The 17,423-nt window shown below is 57.9% G+C and overlaps 2 protein-coding genes across 2 annotated transcripts in view; both read right to left on the reverse strand.

Moving 5' to 3' along the window:
• Positions 1 to 9,746, reverse strand: part of IUM83_06204 (Eukaryotic/viral aspartic protease) — a gene marked incomplete at both ends in the record, with an annotated part of 58,491 nt that extends 48,745 nt beyond the window's left edge. Inside the window, one exon of the mRNA XM_067930389.1 lies at positions 9,450 to 9,746. Within this exon, the coding sequence (XP_067800464.1) occupies positions 9,450 to 9,746 (297 nt within the window). The remainder of the gene's footprint in view (positions 1 to 9,449) is intronic.
• A 3,242-nt stretch (positions 9,747 to 12,988) lies between these two features.
• Positions 12,989 to 16,299, reverse strand: IUM83_06205 (Retrovirus Polyprotein; the record flags this gene model as incomplete). The annotated part of the gene is made up of 2 exons (XM_067930390.1): positions 12,989 to 14,264; positions 15,128 to 16,299. The coding sequence occupies 2 exons, from the start codon at positions 16,297 to 16,299 to the stop codon at positions 12,989 to 12,991; spliced, it is 2,448 nt and encodes an 815-aa protein (XP_067800528.1).
• Positions 16,300 to 17,423: the final 1,124 nt, after the last annotated feature.

The raw sequence follows: 17,423 nt of genomic DNA on the forward strand, positions 1-17,423 counted from the left end.
TCTACTAACGTCTAAGGCCGCTGCCCTCCGTCGGCAAGGGTGACAGCTATTGGGTGGGCCATACATCGTTGATGCTTAACAAATACACAGTCAATTCTCTAGAGTTAACGGAAATTACGGAATTGTAGCTGTCGCCCTCCCGGTGGCGAATAACTTTACCAAAGCTACTCGGTCAGCACGTCGTCTCAGAGGCAGCGGTCTCGTGTAGGTAGGGAGCGTCAGCTCTCAATGACTAACCAGCCCGATGCTGGCCCTGCACGCTCTCCGTGCGAGGGATAGGGACAGTGGGGAGGGAGCGATTATCGGCGACCGCAACCCCGGTAGGTCTTTAGGCTGCTCCCCGCAAGCGTTCCGGTTTACATGCAAACATGCAGCGGACTCGGGGCGTCGGCACAAGTGCGCTAGCCGATCCCCGTGTCCCTCGGCCTCGACGCCGGCGCGCATACCGGCGCCGCTGCCCCCTCGGTCTCTCTCCGAGGCCCCCAGCACCCTACTGTCAATTGAAGTATACGCGATCTCCTACCCGCGTACCCCGCTCCGTTGCGGTGCACCCCACTCAGACTAGGCACAACAGCACGACCTCTGGCGTCCGGCTGCCAAGTGACTTTTATTAGTCTCGATCAGATGCCGGTCCTGCACCAAATCTCAACTGAGGGTCGAGCGGCAGACCGCGGCTCGCTACCCTCCTACATCTATCGACCACCTACAAAGCCCGGCGCCCTTTACTACCTACTGGCCCTCCTTGGCCCCGCACTCTACGTCGTCACCCCTCCTGGCGTTGCACTCGTCCCTGCTACAAGTCGTTACCGGGTCACCCCTCCCGCGATCTTCCAGCGCTCTGTCCTTCAATGTCGACTCGACATCTCCTCTCTGCCGATCCTCCGCTACCCTCACCGACCAGTGGTGGTAGCTTGCTGGCTCGCCGTCGTCACCGCCCACTCCGTCGTCACATATTCCGTCACCAGCCCGTTGGTGTTCACCACACTTCTCACGTCGTCGTCAGGTCGATCACCATCTCGTCATGTCCTCTCGTCACATTGAGAGCACCACTACTACACGCCATCCCCGGCTGTGAGATCGCCCTCGATCTTACCCGCATTGTAGTGGGTCTAACTTGACTCACTACTTTAGCTTACACGTTGCGCAACGTGTATGAGGAAGCGTAAGTACTTAGTAATTACTTAGGTTAATTATATTTGAATACACAAATATAAGTTAACTTAGACAAGACTCCAAGTAGCTAGTTTAAGGTAAATTGAGAACTGTATTGTTTGTAAATTGATCTTCCTCTAAAATCTGCTAAAAACTGTTTATCATCTATGAAAGGGTTGGCAGCGGCTGGCTGTCAGAGCCCCGCTAATATGCATGTCTCTGATTGGTAGAAAGATGCTGCTTTCTACCAATAGGATCTTTTGGGTATGCGTGGACCACTCACTGTGGTGGTCCACTTCAATGTATCCATCGGTGTGTCTTACACCAATGTGAGGAAGTATCCAAAACGTTTAACAGATAACCTATCTGTTAAATTCACAAGTGGCTTGCAGCCACTTGTACGTGTAACCCCGTTACACCATCCCCCCCTTAAGGTTAGACGCGCGGGGTCCCCGCACGTCAATCTTTGGAATTGACCATTCGTCAATTCTCCGCGTTTGGAGAAGAAATCCGCGCTCATTCAACGATGAGCGCGCCTCAGAAGAAGTCCGCAAAGTCGGTGGGGAGTCATCTCTCCATCGACGACTACTTCGAACGCCAGAAGGCGAAGTACGGCGACGTCGTCGACTTCGACGACGACGATGAAGACATGGAGGGCGAGGAGGACTCGCCCTCAAAGCGTAAAGACTCAGTGTCGAGCGAATCGCTCGACCCTCACGCCAAGAACGTTCGCCCGCGTGAAGGGGACGAATCGGACGCTTCGAGTTCGAAGCGTTCGCGTACTGAGAGCGATACCCCACTCGCTTCCGCTGGGGCTCTCAGTACTCCGCGCGCTGCTGCTGCAGCGCGTGATGTTAAAGCTCAAGGCTCTCCGCGCGCTGCGCCTGCAGCGCGCGATCCATGGATGCCGTCCGCGTCCGAGATCGCGGACCGATTTGGGAACTCGGTACCTCCGAATGAGGTGCCGCTGTACGTATGCAGCGCCATCAAAGATGACGCTGTGGCTGCCGAGCTGCACTTTGATGCGGAAACGCATCAAAGGCGCGATTACTACATCGGACTCTTTCGTGAGCTCCGATGGTTTCAAAGCAAGAAGACCTCTTCTCGCAGCAAAGTGCCCGAATGGCAGGCACTTTGTCAAAGCTGGAATGCCTTTGTTGAGAACTTCAACAAGAGGCCGAGTGCTTACCGTGATCGGATTAAGCAAGCGCGTGATCGCTTCGAGACATACTCGAAGCGTGGAAAGCTGGAGCAACTTCATGTTGCTGCTGAGGAGGCAAATGTGCCGTGCGCTGTGCCCGAGGGCTTTCAGTGCACGAAGTGCTTTCCAGGCGCGGTCCGCTTGAGCGACCGCGACCTGAACGGGTACACGTCGTTCCGTGTGCCCGAGAGTCTCAAAGAGCTCCGTGCTAAGTTCTTAGCACGTGAGGGTTCGGGCGCTAGCGATGATCGCAGCGCTCGTGTTACTTCCGCTGCGCCAGCGCGTACTGCTCTTCGTACGCCCTCACCATTTCCGGAACGTCCTCCAGCAAGACGTTCCGCGGCTCCCATGTATCTCGATGGGGAGGAAATCCTCTCCAACGAATACGAAAACGAGCCCCTTGAGGGTTCGTTTTCGGGATACTATGGTCAACAATCCGCTCAACAATCCAGCGGGTTGAGCCGCGGGCGTCACGGATCGGTGGTGGCGGGGGTAGGAACACGCCCCGGGTATGATCAGCCCCGGGCTGATCAGTATGCGCCTCTCCACGACCGGGTGACCGTCGTGGAGCGTCTGTAGGCGCTGAGTTCGCCGCCCTGAAACAGGAGCTGGCGAACCAGAAGGCCCAAGTCGCGGCGGTCTCGCAGACCGCCTCGAATATCCAGGTCGAGCTGGGGACCCAGATGAAGGGGTTGCTCCAGCGCGTACGCGCGCTGGAGGAGAGGCTGCTCGTCGCCGAGGCCAAGTCCTCCGCTTCTGCCTCGGCTCCTGCCGAGGCTTCGGGTCAGTCGAGCTAGATGGCTCGTGCTGCAGGTATGGCTTCAGCCGTCCGACGTAGAAGGTCGGATGGAGGCGCATGCTAGACGGTATGTCTAGCGTGTATGCGTTGCCGTGCCGTGCCAACACAGTGAACGGCCCGATGAAGCGCGGAGCAAGCTTGCTTGCTCCGAAATCCGAAACTGCATGTCTAGGCAGGTTTTGTGTAGCTAACAAAACTAATGAACCAACTTTAAATTCATTTGTGTTGCCTCTGCCCGCATTGTCTGCGTTCAGCTTCTGTTGATCAACAGAAGCTGCTATTGTGTCTTGGACAAACCGAATCACGGCTTGTCGTTTGGTGATGAAACTGATTGCATCCGAGCTGAAGTCATTCAGCTCGCTCTCCGCTAGAGGCCCGGCCTCTGCGTGGTTCTTTGCGGTGTCTGCGCCCTGCGCAGACCCGTGGTCGTTGGCCTTGTTGTTGGGGGAGTCTGCGCCCTGCGCAGACTCATGTGGTTTGTCCATTGTTGCAGCTGACACTGTGCAAGTGTCAGCGGTTTTCTGCGGCTGCTGTATTGCAGTCGTAGATCCTCCCCCACTTAAAGTGGGAGCCATCACTCCGAGTAAACTCGGGAGGCGTGGATGCCGCATGGCATTCACGTAGAACGGTGTATGCCCGGTCGAGGCATGCACTGAGTTATTGATGGCAAACTCTGCCATCGATAAACACTCGCTCCAGTATTGGAACGAGTGAGCGTAGCTCTTCAACATGTCCACGAGGACGCGATTCACGCGCTCGGTTTGACCGTCCGTCTGCGGATGATCCGCAGTCGACATGGAAAGCTGGCTCCCAAGAAGTGTAAACACTTCTTGCCACAGATGCGCTGTGAAGCGCGGGTCTCTGTCCGACACGATGTCGGACGGCATGCCATGGTGTTTGAACACCATGTCGACGAGCAGACGGGCCGTCTGCTTCGCGGTTACCTCTGCTGGCACCGCAGCAAGATGTACCATCTTGCTGAAACGGTCTACAAAGACCACAACACCGGTGTTCCCTCCGCTATCCGGGGGAAGACCAAAGATGAAGTCCAAAGACATGGACTTCCAACACTCCGACGGAGTCGGTAGTGATTGCAGTGGAGCCTGCGCGAATGGCGCAGGCTTCACGCGTTGGCATACCTCGCAAGCACGGATGTACTTGCGCACCCACTTATACTGGTGGTGCCAGTAGAAGTCGCGCGTGAGAAGGACGTAAGTCTTCTCACGTCCGAGATGTCCCGCAGTCGGGGTATCATGATACTCGTACATGATCCTGAGTCGCAGGTCATGGTCATTTGGCACGACAACGCGATCCGCGTTGTCGTCGACTGCGTTGTAAAGTAGCAGTCCGTCGTGCACACGAAAGCGGTGTGCACGCGCTCGAAGGTGCTTGGGCAGCTTCTGACGGGACTTGTCAGAAGGCGCTGTGCCATAGGCCAGCAAGAGCTTCGCGTCCGCGTCGTGCGCGTACGCGGCCTTCACATCATCCAACAGAGATGATGTGGGTTTGCTCGATCGCATGGCGTCAATGGCATTGACGTCAACAGCTTCTGCATAGTCCGGCCGACGTGATAACGCGTCGGCCACCACGTTCAATCTTCCGGGTTTGTATTCGACCCGGAAGTTATACTCCGCAAAGAATGAGAGCCATCTCGCCATTCTTTGTGAAATGTGTGGCGACTTCACTGCGGTGCGCAGTGAAGCATGGTCGGTGTAGACCACAAATGGTCTACTCCCAAGCAAATACACTCGGAACTTTGCGAGTGCATACTTCATGGCAAGGAGTTCCTTGTCATGCACCGGATAGTTGCGCTCAGCTGGCTTCAGCTGACGCGATTGGTAGACGACACGATCACGGCCCTCGTGATCGTGCTGCATAACGCGCATCCGATCGCGAAATCGGATGCGTCACACACTACGTGAAATGGGCGATCTTGGTCAGCCACTGCCAAGATCGGCGCCTCAGTCAAGCCCCGCTTGACTGCATCGAATGCCTTTTGGCAATCGGGTGTCCAATTCCACACAGCTTCTTTCTTAAGAAGCTGTGACAGCGGGCGGATCTTGCCCGCATAATCCTCCACGTACTTGCACAAGTACGTGGCCAAGCCAAGGAACTGCCTCAGTTCCTTGACACTTGAAGGCGTTGGCCATTCATTTATCACTCTGACCTTTTCCGGGTCAGGGCGAACACCATTCTTCCCTACGAGACACCCGAGGACGGGTATCTCGCTCGCCCCGAAGATACACTTCTTCAGGTTCGCGTAGAGCTTATGCTTTCGCATAAGCTCAAGTAGCTGCCGGAGATGCACCCTGTGCATCTCTACGTCGGTCTTCCCGTCCACAGCCCGGCTGTGGATGAATACATCATCGAAGTAGCTCGGTGCGAAGTCGCGCACCGAGCGCAACAAGTGCGTCACGCACCTGTTGAAAGTCGCAGGGGCATTCTTAAGCCCCTGTGGCATTACTAGCCATTCCCAGAGCATGCCGCTTGGCGTGCTCACTGCCGTGAGAGGGATATCGCTCTCACGCATTAGGATTTGATAAAATCCATCTCGCAAGTCGAGAGCACTGTAAACGGTGCTCCCGGCCATCGAATCGATGATAACATCTTTTCGCGGTATCGGCGTCTGCGCCGGTACCGTCGCATCGTTCAGCTTGTTGTAGGCATGAACGATGCGCCATCCGCCCTGTGGCTTCTTGACACAGAACGTCGGAGCACTGTGCGGGGACTTTGATTCCCGCACTTGTCCTGCTTTACGACGACTTTCAAAGAAGTCGTCGATCGCTTTCACTTGCTCTCGCGGCAGTGGCCACTGCCGCGTGACACAGTACTTCGTGCCCGGCACGAGATCAATCTCGTGCTGAATGCCCTTATCCTGCGGAAGCTCCGCAGGGATCTCTTCCGGGAGTACGTCTTTGTACTCCCTCAGCAATTCGTAATAGGGACTCGACTTCAGCGAGTCCCAACCTTGTTCCTCGAAGCGCTCTCGCTTTGTCTTCGCACTGAGAGTGTCTTCACTCTCAGTGGTACCTCCCATGAAGAGCTGTCTCAGCTCTTCGCTCTCGCTCGCCGTTCTTTCGCTGTCCGAAAGAACGCAGACTTGCTCGATGCGTCCATCGTGCAAGTCGCGCGTGAAGCGCTTCCAGCTCATGGCTGGAAGCGAAGTCAACTCCGACGCCGTCGTCGGAGGACTAGCGAGTTCCATGTCACGATACTGGAGTCCAGTATCGGTGCGCGTCAAGACGCTTAGCGTCTTGACATTCGGCGTCACCGCCGCAGTCTGCCCAGCAGACTGCCCTTGTTGCGTCTCGGTGTCGGACCGAGACTTGCGCAGCGTTTTCCGCTTGCGCCGTCTTCTTGTTGTGCGGAGCCCGGCTCCGCACAGTTGTTCTTCTAGTCCAGGCCCGGCCCTGGACAGTCGTTCGCCGGCGGACCCTGTCCGCGGGCGCGCGGTATCAAGCCCGGCTTGACCGCATTTTCCTTCGTGCAGCCCGGCTGCACGGTAATGTGTCCCTTCGCCGGCAGACCCTGTCTGCGGGCGCGCGATATCAAGCCCGGCTTGATCGCATGGCGCTTCGTCGTGCAGCCCGGCTGCACGACAGCATGCAAATTGCGTCAGTGCGGTACGTTTGCAACCGCCCGCACTGTTTGCAGCGTCAACTCCCGGAGTTGACACGCCTTCGTCACCTCGACGCCAATCATTGGCGGAGCCCCTCATGACCGAGGGTGCGTCGGCTCCCGGAGCCGACGCGTCGTTGTCGACCTGACCGTTTCGGGTCAGGGACTGTCCCTTACACGCTTGAACGTGGGTGTTGGTTCCCGGAACCAACACATCTTTTTCTTCCGACGTTGGCAGCAGTGCCGACGTGGGTCTCACTTGTGCGCGCCCTCGCGTACTTCTTGGGCACTCCGGGACAGCAGCATAAAGCGCTGTCTCGACTGGTGAGCCGCGCGCACCTGCTGGTGCGTGCGCTGCGGTAACAGGGCCATCGCTCTCTGTTCCGCAGTTGCGACCGAAGCGCACGAGCGTGCGCTTCTTCCAGTCTATCACCGGATCATGCCGTGCAAGCCACGGCATGCCCATTACCACGTCGAACTTATCGTCCAGGTCCAGGACGATAAAGCGTTCGACAAACACTCGTTGTTTGTACGAGAAGCGCACGTTCACGACGCGCTTCTCGGTCTTCACGATGGCACCTGTTGCCAGTCGTACCTCCAGAAGACTTCGAGGTGTATCTACCTCCTCGAAGTCAAGTCTCGGCAGGCTTCGTAGTCGAACAAAGTTGTTCGACGCGCCTGAATCTACCAAAGCTCGAAGAGAGTCACTCGCTCTCTTCGAGTAAACCTTCAAGATGACTAGGTTCGGCCTGTCATCTTGTTTCTTGCAGTGAGAGCTGGTCTCACTGGGGGCTGCAGTCCTCAGTGTCGCGTGCCCGATGTCGGCACGCGCGACTGCATTACCAGTAGGGCGCCCCGCGCCTACTGGATGTTCGCGTTTTTTGTTGGTCCGCGGCGATGCCTAGCATCGCCACGACGGCCACTTCCAGGGGGCATGGGAGCTGTGCACTCCCGTGCAAAGTGACCGGTCCTTCCGCAACGGAAGCATCGCACGTTACCTCCCTGCTGCTGGTAGACAGCAGTTGTTGCGCTCGAGAGGTCCATTGGCTCCGGACCTCCCGTCCTCGCTACCGGGCGCGGTTGCGGCCTCGGCACGTTCACATGCAGTTTAGCCTGCCGCAGGCTAAACTCTTCTTGCATGGCAAGAGTAATCGCAGCTTCGAGAGTACTCGGGTACTCTCGGAAGAGATAGGTCTTCACAGGCCCATCTCTAAGCCCCTTCATGAACGTGACGACCTTGGTCGCCTCGTCAATCGGGTTAGTCACGATATTTGATACCAAATATCGTGCGCGCTGCGCGTAAGCATGGACGTCATGCTTACCCTGCTGAAGGTCGAGGAACTCCGCCCTCGACCGGAACTCGTTTTGCGGGGGCTCAAACGCTTGTTTGAGCTCCTCTTTGAACACTTCGTACGTGCTGAAGCACGTAGGATCGGAGAGTCGGCGTCCATACGCCCAACTCCTTGCGCGTCCGCCAAGGCAGGACATGGCGAACGCGACCTTCGACAGCGGGTCGACGATGCGTCGAGCCGCTATGGCTGTGTCGAGCTCGACAAGCCATCGGAGGAGAGGCTCGCCCTCTCTTCCCACGTAATTGCTTACGCTCAACTTTAATGGTTGAGCACGCGGTGTCGTCCCTGACGACGCCGTCACTGAGGAAGCAGCGTCACGCTGCTCCTTCATGATGAACCCCAGAGCAACACCATGTTGCTCCGTCGGCGATAGCGTACGCAGCATTGTAGCTATCGCCGCTTCTCCAATGACTGTTGACAGTCGTTGGAGGGCTTCCCACTCTGGGTCAGACAGGTGGGGCAGTCAGCGCGTGCAACATGCGTTGCAGGCGTGTTGGAGCTCTCCATGGGCACCTCCGTGCTCATGTGGTTCTCGGCTCCGCGTTCGTACGCCGCGTACGAACGTCAAGCAGTCGGTCGTTGGACGGACTACAAAGTGCTACCAGGTGTAGTGGGTCTAACTTGACTCACTACTTTAGCTTACACGTTGCGCAACGTGTATGAGGAAGCGTAAGTACTTAGTAATTACTTAGGTTAATTATATTTGAATACACAAATATAAGTTAACTTAGACAAGACTCCAAGTAGCTAGTTTAAGGTAAATTGAGAACTGTATTGTTTGTAAATTGATCTTCCTCTAAAAGCTGCTAAAACTGTTTATCATCTATGAAAGGGTTGGCAGCGGCTGGCTGTCAGAGCCCCGCTAATATGCATGTCTCTGATTGGTAGAAAGATGCTGCTTTCTACCAATAGGATCTTTTGGGTATGCGTGGACCACTCACTGTGGTGGTCCACTTCAATGTATCCATCGGTGTGTCTTACACCAATGTGAGGAAGTATCCAAAACGTTTAACAGATAACCTATCTGTTAAATTCACAAGTGGCTTGCAGCCACTTGTACGTGTAACCCCGTTACACGCATCCACGAGCTCCTCAAATTGATTTGCGTTGAGCCATCGTCGCTCGGTCGGCTCACCGCGTCTCGCTGCATACTCCACGTCGTACTCCACTTCGTAGCGACCTGCGCGATTACGCGCGCGCCGTCGTGCCCGCTCCACAATGTATCCTGCTGTCTCGACTTGCAGTAGGGCTGGCATCGGCTCCGGTAGTCGCGGCCTACCCCGCCCTCGTAGCAGTTGCACTGCGCTGCCTGTCTGACCGTCCCCACCGTATACTCCGCCCTTGTCGCGTCCTCGAAGTTCACCGTCGGCACGCACTCGTGCTCCGCCTTCATATTGATCTGCAGCGCCCTCGACGTCACCGCCGCGTCCTCCAGGACTTCCCTGTGCACCGGCCTTCGCACCGCTGTGTAGCCCACGATCCTGGTCTGCATCAGATTCTTCCGCTGCTGTGGACTTCTGCTCGTCACGTGCAGCCTGCCGTTTTGCCAGTCGCGCTTCCCGCACAGCATCTGCCTCTTGCCTTCGCCGCCGCTTCCGATCTTCCTCGTCTGTGGCTTCTGCATCTGCCTGCGCTCGTCGCTTGTGTCGCTGATTGTTCACTGAGGTACGAGATCTCGCGGCCGCCCCCGCCGTGGTGCTGCTACTTACGTCGCTACTGGCTGCCGCTATTCCTGGGCTCGGCGCTGCTAGCGCACCGCCACCTCTTGTAGCTACCGTTTCATGTACTGGTCCACCGGCTGCTGGCTGTTCACCGCCATTAGCGTCTTGGCTAACGTCACCTGAGCTGGCTAGCATTCCTTCGCTTCCGCCGGCGCCCCGTCTTGCCTGCTCCGTACTCCGCTCAGATTCAGTCGCCCGTGTCGTTGCCTCAGGCACCGACGGTTGACTTCCGCCCGCGATGACCGCTCTCGGAGTACCCATTATGTCTATGCTGTCGCCCTCTTCCTCAACCAGCTCTGTCAATATTCGATCTGCCACAATACCCAACGAGTCACTCGGACACTGCGAACTTACTAGGAAGCTTGTGTGCGCGATCAACCGCTCACCATTGTCGTCTCGAATGACCTCCCAATTGTCATATCCAGCATCCTGTACAATTTTCGCCGGGCCCACCCATTGATGAGCCAGTTTGGTGATGCCCTTGCCGCGGGGGCGTTTCAGCACCCACACTAGATTTCCAGGCGCAAACTCTCGCACCTGTCTAGCTTGCCTATCGTAGTACCTCGCGCGTCGTCGCTGGTCTCGCTCCAACGCCACACGCGCTGCCTCCGTGGCCTTCGCCATGTTCGTCACTAATTTGCGGTGATAGTCCGCGTGTACCCCAACCTGCGTGACGCCGTTCACGCGCAACAACTCGTTAGGAGCTCTTAGTCTTCGGCCTAGCATTAGCTCATTGGGGCTGTACCCCGTGCCAGAGTGCCGCGCACCATTATACGCGTACGCAGCACAAGGCAACCAGTGATCCCAATCGTCCTGTGCCTCAGCCACGAATATAGCAACCATGTCCTTCTAGGACCGATGGAACCTCTCTACCAGGCCTAGTAGTGCAGGCCTATACGATACAGGGGTGATTTGCTTCATCTGCAACATGTCCACCAGCGCTTTAATCACCGCGCTATTCAATTCCGGCGCGCCATCCATAACGACCTCGCGCATGGGGCCGTACACCAACACCAGCTTTTTGACAATGAACCGGGCTATATCTTTCGCCGTGTGGCTCGGGACCGCTACCACTGCAAACCTCGTAGCATAGTCAACTGCGGCTACGACATACCGATTGCCGTCCGCCGTCATTGGCAACGGCCCTGCAACGTCTACCGCCCACCGATCACCAGCTTCTCCTACGCCCTGACTCCTCAGCGGCGGGATCACTTCCCTCGCCTTCGTCTTGCGAGTACCGCAATCTCGACAGGACTGTACCCATTTTCGAATCGTAGCCCTCATGTCTGGCCACCAGTAGTTAGGCGTTATCCGCACGTACGTCTGCGGAGTCCGTAGATGACATGCATAGATTGAATCGTGATTCTCTCTGAGCACTTTGGGCCATAGCGACGCTGGCAATACCACTCGTCGCCTGCCGTCGGTCTCCACAATATATACAATGCCGTCGTCAATCACCACAGACTTGTCGCCGTACTTGCCCCTCTTTCGCAGGTTCGCCACCATCCGGTCGTGTGCTTGCTCACTCCGAATCTCACTATCCGCCAGCTGGCCTTCACCGCCGACCGCTGCTGCACCTGGTTGTCCGCCAGTCACCACTCGCACAGGTGCTCGTGACAGAGCATCTGCCACCACATTGCTAGCTCCCGGTCGATAGACTACTTTAAAATCATACTCTTGTAGTTGAAGTGACCACCGATGCAATCTTCCCATCAGGTCTTTCGACGTCATCAGCCATCGTAAGGCTGCATGATTCGTCACAAGGTCAAATCTCCGTCCGTAGAGGTAGGGTCTAAATAAATTCACCGCCCACACCACGGCTGCGCACTCTAGGTCCGTAATGCTATACTTTGCCACTGTTACCGAGTTAATCTTGGACGCATAGGCTATAGGTTGTTCACCATCACCCTGGTCCTGCGTGAGCGTCGCCCCTAGGCCCACCGTCGAGGCATCGGTCACAAGTTTGAACGGCCGCGTAAATTCTGGATATGCGAGGAGAGGACGTTCCGTGAGCGCTCTCTTTAGGCATTCAAACGCTGTTTGCTGGGATTCTCCCCATTTCCACACGACGCATTTCCTCAACAGCATCGTCAACGGAGCTGCCTTGCCCGCGAACTCCGGTACAAATCGTCTGTAATAGCCTGCCATATGGACAAATCGCTTGACCGCTGCCGCATCCGCTGGCACCGGAAACTGCCGCACACTCTCAACCAAACTCTCCATCGGTCTGACGCCAAAAGCATCAAGCTCATGTCCTAAGTACTCTAGTTTTTCGGTAGCAAATGAGCACTTGCTCGCCTTCAGAGACAATCCGGCCTGCCGCAGCCTCTCGAGCACCATGGCTAGCTCCACCACATGCTGTGCCACGTCGCCTCGCGAGAACACGATAACGTCGTCTAGGTAAACTAAGCAACTTCTCCATGTAAGCCCTTGCAGAACTGCGTTCATCATCCTCTGGAAGGTACCAGGAGCATTTGCAAGCCCGAAAGGCATCCGAATGAAAAGGTCGCACCTTGATCGGTGCTTCCGATCCTGTGTGAATTTCGTGACTAACTCCTAGCGTAGTCATCGGAGGACACCCCTCCCTAGGCTCCAACAACTCAGGGTAATTCCGTAATAACATCAACAGCAACTTCTTGTCCTTCTTCTCCATGTCACCGATTGCTAAGTCGCCCTCGTTGCTCAACGGTTCCGCCCGAGCCTTCACCACCTGCTCGATCCACTGCCGAACGCGATCACGTTCAAACCCACCGTCCAGCTCCAACAACTCAGGGTCATCTCTGGTCGGTGACCACGTTTCCAAAGCCTCTCTCGACGGCAACTTAGTCGTTCGTCCCTCGAGGTTCATGATCGGAATCGTCACCTTGCCGTCGTGGACCTTTGTCAGCGTTGGCGCTAGCATTAAGTGGGGCTCGACCCTCTTGTCGGGGATGAACATGCCCTCAGTGCCATCTGGTGCCGACACCGCCAGCTCGACATTGTGACACGTGCCAGTCTGCACACGTGCACGCCGTACTAGTCGTGCCCTTGCAACACCGTTGTATCGTCTCTCGCTGCACCGGAACGGCACGACTTTCTTGACGCCCTCCTCGAACCACTTCATCTCGCAGGCCACGAAGTCAATCTTGACGCCCTTGTCGAGCATCTAATTCTCACCTAGCAGGAACTCCGAAGACGCCCCCTCAACTATGAGCGCGTCCACTGTCATGATCTGCTCGTACTGCGTGCAGAGCCGAAATCGCCACACGCCCAACACTTTAGCGACTGCTCCCGTGAAGCCCTCAACATAGTCAACAGGTGGTAGCATGCTCAGCCGTTCTCCGTACGCTCGCCACGCTTCCCCCGCCACGCAGTACTGCGCTCCGGTATCTAACTTGATCTGCTTCTCTTCACCACAGATCCGCACTCTCGCCGTCGGCAACGACTCCACTGTCGGGGCCTGCAGAGCTCGCAACTGGCCAACTCTGATCAGTCGTTCGCCGCCCTCGTAGTGGCGCACACGCGGGTGCGCGTACACGCTGCCACTGTGGTACGTGTACCGCCGCCGTGCGCGATGCAGCTTCGACTTGTCCTGCTGATTGTCCGTGGCACTGAATGCCGTGAATACCCGCGCTTGTGCCTCACCCTGCGTCAACGCGCTAGCAGCTTCTTTCCTTCGCCGCTGGTGCGTGTCTTCGAACACGAAGTACGCTTCGTCCAGGTACTGCATCTTCGCCAGCATTTCGCGTAGCTCCCTGCGCTCCTTGGCCTTGGCCTTGCGCACCATCCGCTCGTAGCGCCGCCGTGTGCGCGACCGCCGCAGTGGCGTGTCGTGCACCACCTTCTTTTGGTATTCGCCTTCCTGGCCGAGCTCGTCACCAGCCACTGCGTTGTTGCCGCAGTTCCCGGTCCGTGTCGTCGGTGCCACTGACGTATCACGCTGTGGCGCCGTCGTTGTGCCTTGCTCACGATCAGTCTGGCGCTGTCGCCGTGCTTTGCCCCGGGCGATCCTCTTCCGCCGTCGCCGTTCCGCACGGGCTGCCTCGTCGACGATCGCATGTGCTGACGACGCCTCCCTTGCAAGCGCCATGAATGTCTTGGCCGTCGTCGTGTTCTTCGTCGCCATCTCCTCACGCAGAGCTGCCTGCAGATTCTCGGGTGTGCCTCCGTCGCCGCATGTCTCACGCCTTGCCGAAGCCTCGTGGCTGACTCGACGCGGTAAGTCGCCGTCGGGTACACGCACGCCCACGTCGTTCTCGTCTTTGCCGGATGTTCCGCCGTGTTGACCGCCACCAGTGTCCCCATCTTGAGCATCGTCACCGTCGCGAGAAACGTCACCAGTATCATGGGCCTCCAAACCGCCGCCATCGTCACCACGGACTCCATCCTTTCCGCCGCTATCACACTCGTGGTCACCACCGCTACTCGTCGACGCCGCGCGACTACACGAACCGCCATCTCCACTTTGAGGAGGCACACAGGCATGTGCTGCGCCTTCCACAGCTTCGTCCGCCTCCTTGTCACTTGTCCTCGCTTCTTGTGTGCCAGGGCAGCTCACAGGTGGCGGGTCATGTCGTGCTCCGCCATCCCCAGCCTCAAATGTCACTCGTCGTGTCTTCCTCGCGACCTGGCCGTTCCATCGCGTTCCTCGACGCCTCCGACCGTGCCGTCGCTCAGCCTGGCGCATCTCCGTACGCCGTCTTGTCTTCTCACCCGGATCAGTGGAAGCGAGCAGTAGGGCCGGGTCCCCTACGCCCGCTGCCCATTTCCCGCGTTGCCGCTGGGGGACACTGTCCCTGTCGTCTTCTGCCCGCTAGCCTCGGCCAGATCGGCCTTCTTCACGCCGCAGTCCCGCACGAAATGGCCCTCTTGATTGCAGTAGTGGCACCGCGTGCCCGCTCGCGGTACAAATGGTGCGCGTGGTGCTCGCTGCTGTAATCTCTCATAGTGTCGCTGAAGCCTCCCCTCGCGCGTGTCAAACACCGGGTCTGCTGCGCCGCTCTGTGGTCCGTACGCGCTGCCACCTGACGTCCCCTCGACCTTGAACGCCTTGGCCCGCTGCCTTGGGAGGTGATCCCCGCTGGCCTGCCGTTTCCCTCGTTCTGGTCCGAATTGCTCTCGTCCGCTCGCCGTTTGAGCTTTCAAATCTCGGCGCTGAACCTCGCGTGCTCCAACGGGTACCAGTTGGTATCCAGGCGGGATTGCACGCCACCACTCGCCCGAACTGTCTTTCCCCGACAATACCGGTCTACCGGCAGTGTCGTATCGAGGTGGTTTCCCCGCCGTACCCCACATCGGCCCGTACCCGCTCACCACAGTACCAAAATTCCCAGCTGCTCCTGACTGCTCCTTGTCTCCGGGTGCCGATGCTGCCAAGGGCCCACGCCCACGCGAAGCCTCGCGCTCGTCCCAGCGCGCCATCGCCGTGTCCAATCCAACGCCGTAGCCCTCGCCGTACTCGCCCACGTGGGGCACCGCCAGCTCCACCGCTTCGTCCAGCGTCCGCGGGCGATGTCCGCGCACGTGCATTGCTCCTTCGGCACTACTAATGCCCTTCAAGAATGCGTTCACCAACCAATCTTCCTCCACGTCGCCCCGCTCGCCGATCTCTCGCAACGCTTGGGCGTACTCGACAAGTCGCTCGCCACGCATCTGGCGCCGCGCGTTCAGAAGGTCAACAACTTCAGGCCCAGTACGCTGGGTCATATACTTTGCCCTTAACATGTCCGACAACGTGCCGATGGTCTCCTGCGACTCGGGGACCGATTCCATCACGGTAGCAAACCAGCGTTGCGCCTCGCCCTCCAGGTGGGACGCCACCTCATGATAAAGCTGTTTCTCGCGCCATTCGACGCCCATAGTCACGGCCTGCCGACGGACTTCAGCTCGCACCGTCTTGAGCCACATCGAGACCGGCATCACATCGTCAAGACGCTTGAACTTGGTCAGCTTCAAGGCTTTCGCCTTCTCGCGCACGATGATCGGTCGAGCTGGTGCCTGCTCCGCACTGCTCGCCGCCGTCGCTGTCCTTCTTGCTGGAGGAGTACTATCGAATCCAGCGCCGCCTTGTACCCCATTACCGCTAGCACTGGTGCCTCCACGGATCGTTGCCGCAGTCACGCCCGCGTTCATGGCCGTGTCTCCCGCCGTGGTGTCGAGTGTCGACGCGCTCGCCCCCGCGTTTGCGGTGCTGCAGCTCGGGTCTCCGTTGCCATCACCCGACGTTCGATTGCCGCTCGCATCTCCGCTGTTGCCGCCACTCATTCCAGCCGCCCTGGCCACCGGCGTGTTGCCCGCAGTCTGGCGAATCTCTTCCGTCGCTAGCGTCACTGTGGCGCCGTCGTCCGCGTCCAGCGTGATCGTCGCGGTCTGCCGCTGCTTCGCAGCTTCGGCCGCTACTACCGCCGCTCGTTCCACGAAAGCCGCACGCCGATTCGCACGTTGATCATGCGCCGCAGTTCCTTCCGTCGTAGTCATTTTTTTCTCAGTAAACTAAAAACACAATACACAAATATCCCATTAGTTTCGCATCGCGTTCTCTATATCTCTTGTCGTTCGTTTCCGTTCCGCTGCAGGGTTCACCCGCTGACACCAAGCCCGCAGGAGGCTCCAATCATTCCCGCCCGGAAGGTGCCTGTCATGACCACCATGTAGCTGTCGCCCTCCCGGTGGCGAATAACTTTACCAAAGCTACTCGGTCAGCACGTCGTCTCAGAGGCAGCGGTCTCGCGTAGGTAGGGAGCGTCAGCTCTCAATGACTAACCAGCCCGATGCTGGCCCTGCACGCTCTCCGTGCGAGGGATAGGGACAGTGGGGAGGGAGCGATTATCGGCGACCGCAACCCCGGTAGGTCTTTAGGCTGCTCCCCGCAAGCGTTCCGGTTTACATGCAAACATGCAGCGGACTCGGGGCGTCGGCACAAGTGCGCTAGCCGATCCCCGTGTCCCTCGGCCTCGACGCCGGCGCGCATACCGGCGCCGCTGCCCCCTCGGTCTCTCTCCGAGGCCCCCAGCACCCTACTGTCAATTGAAGTATACGCGATCTCCTACCCGCGTACCCCGCTCCGTTGCGGTGCACCCCACTCAGACTAGGCACAACAGCACGACCTCTGGCGTCCGGCTGCCAAGTGACTTTTATTAGTCTCGATCAGATGCCGGTCCTGCACCAAATCTCAACTGAGGGTCGAGCGGCAGACCGCGGCTCGCTACCCTCCTACATCTATCGACCACCTACAAAGCCCGGCGCCCTTTACTACCTACTGGCCCTCCTTGGCCCCGCACTCTACGTCGTCGCCCCTCCTGACGTTGCACTCGTCCCTGCTACAAGTCGTTACCGGGTCACCCCTCCCGCGATCTTCCAGCGCTCTGTCCTTCAATGTCGACTCGACATCTCCTCTCTGCCGATCCTCCGCTACCCTCACCGACCAGTGGTGGTAGCCTGCTGGATCGCCGTCGTCACCGCCCACTCCGTCGTCACATATTCCGTCACCAGCCCGTTGGTGTTCACCACACTTCTCACGTCGTCGTCAGGTCGATCACCATCTCGTCATGTCCTCTCGTCACATTGAGAGCACCACTACTACAGAATAATACCCCGGGCAC

The sequence above is a fragment of the Phytophthora cinnamomi genome (genome assembly GCF_018691715.1).
Source record: "Phytophthora cinnamomi strain GKB4 chromosome Unknown Contig1, whole genome shotgun sequence".
NCBI classification, from domain to species: Eukaryota; Oomycota; class Peronosporomycetes; order Peronosporales; family Peronosporaceae; genus Phytophthora; species Phytophthora cinnamomi.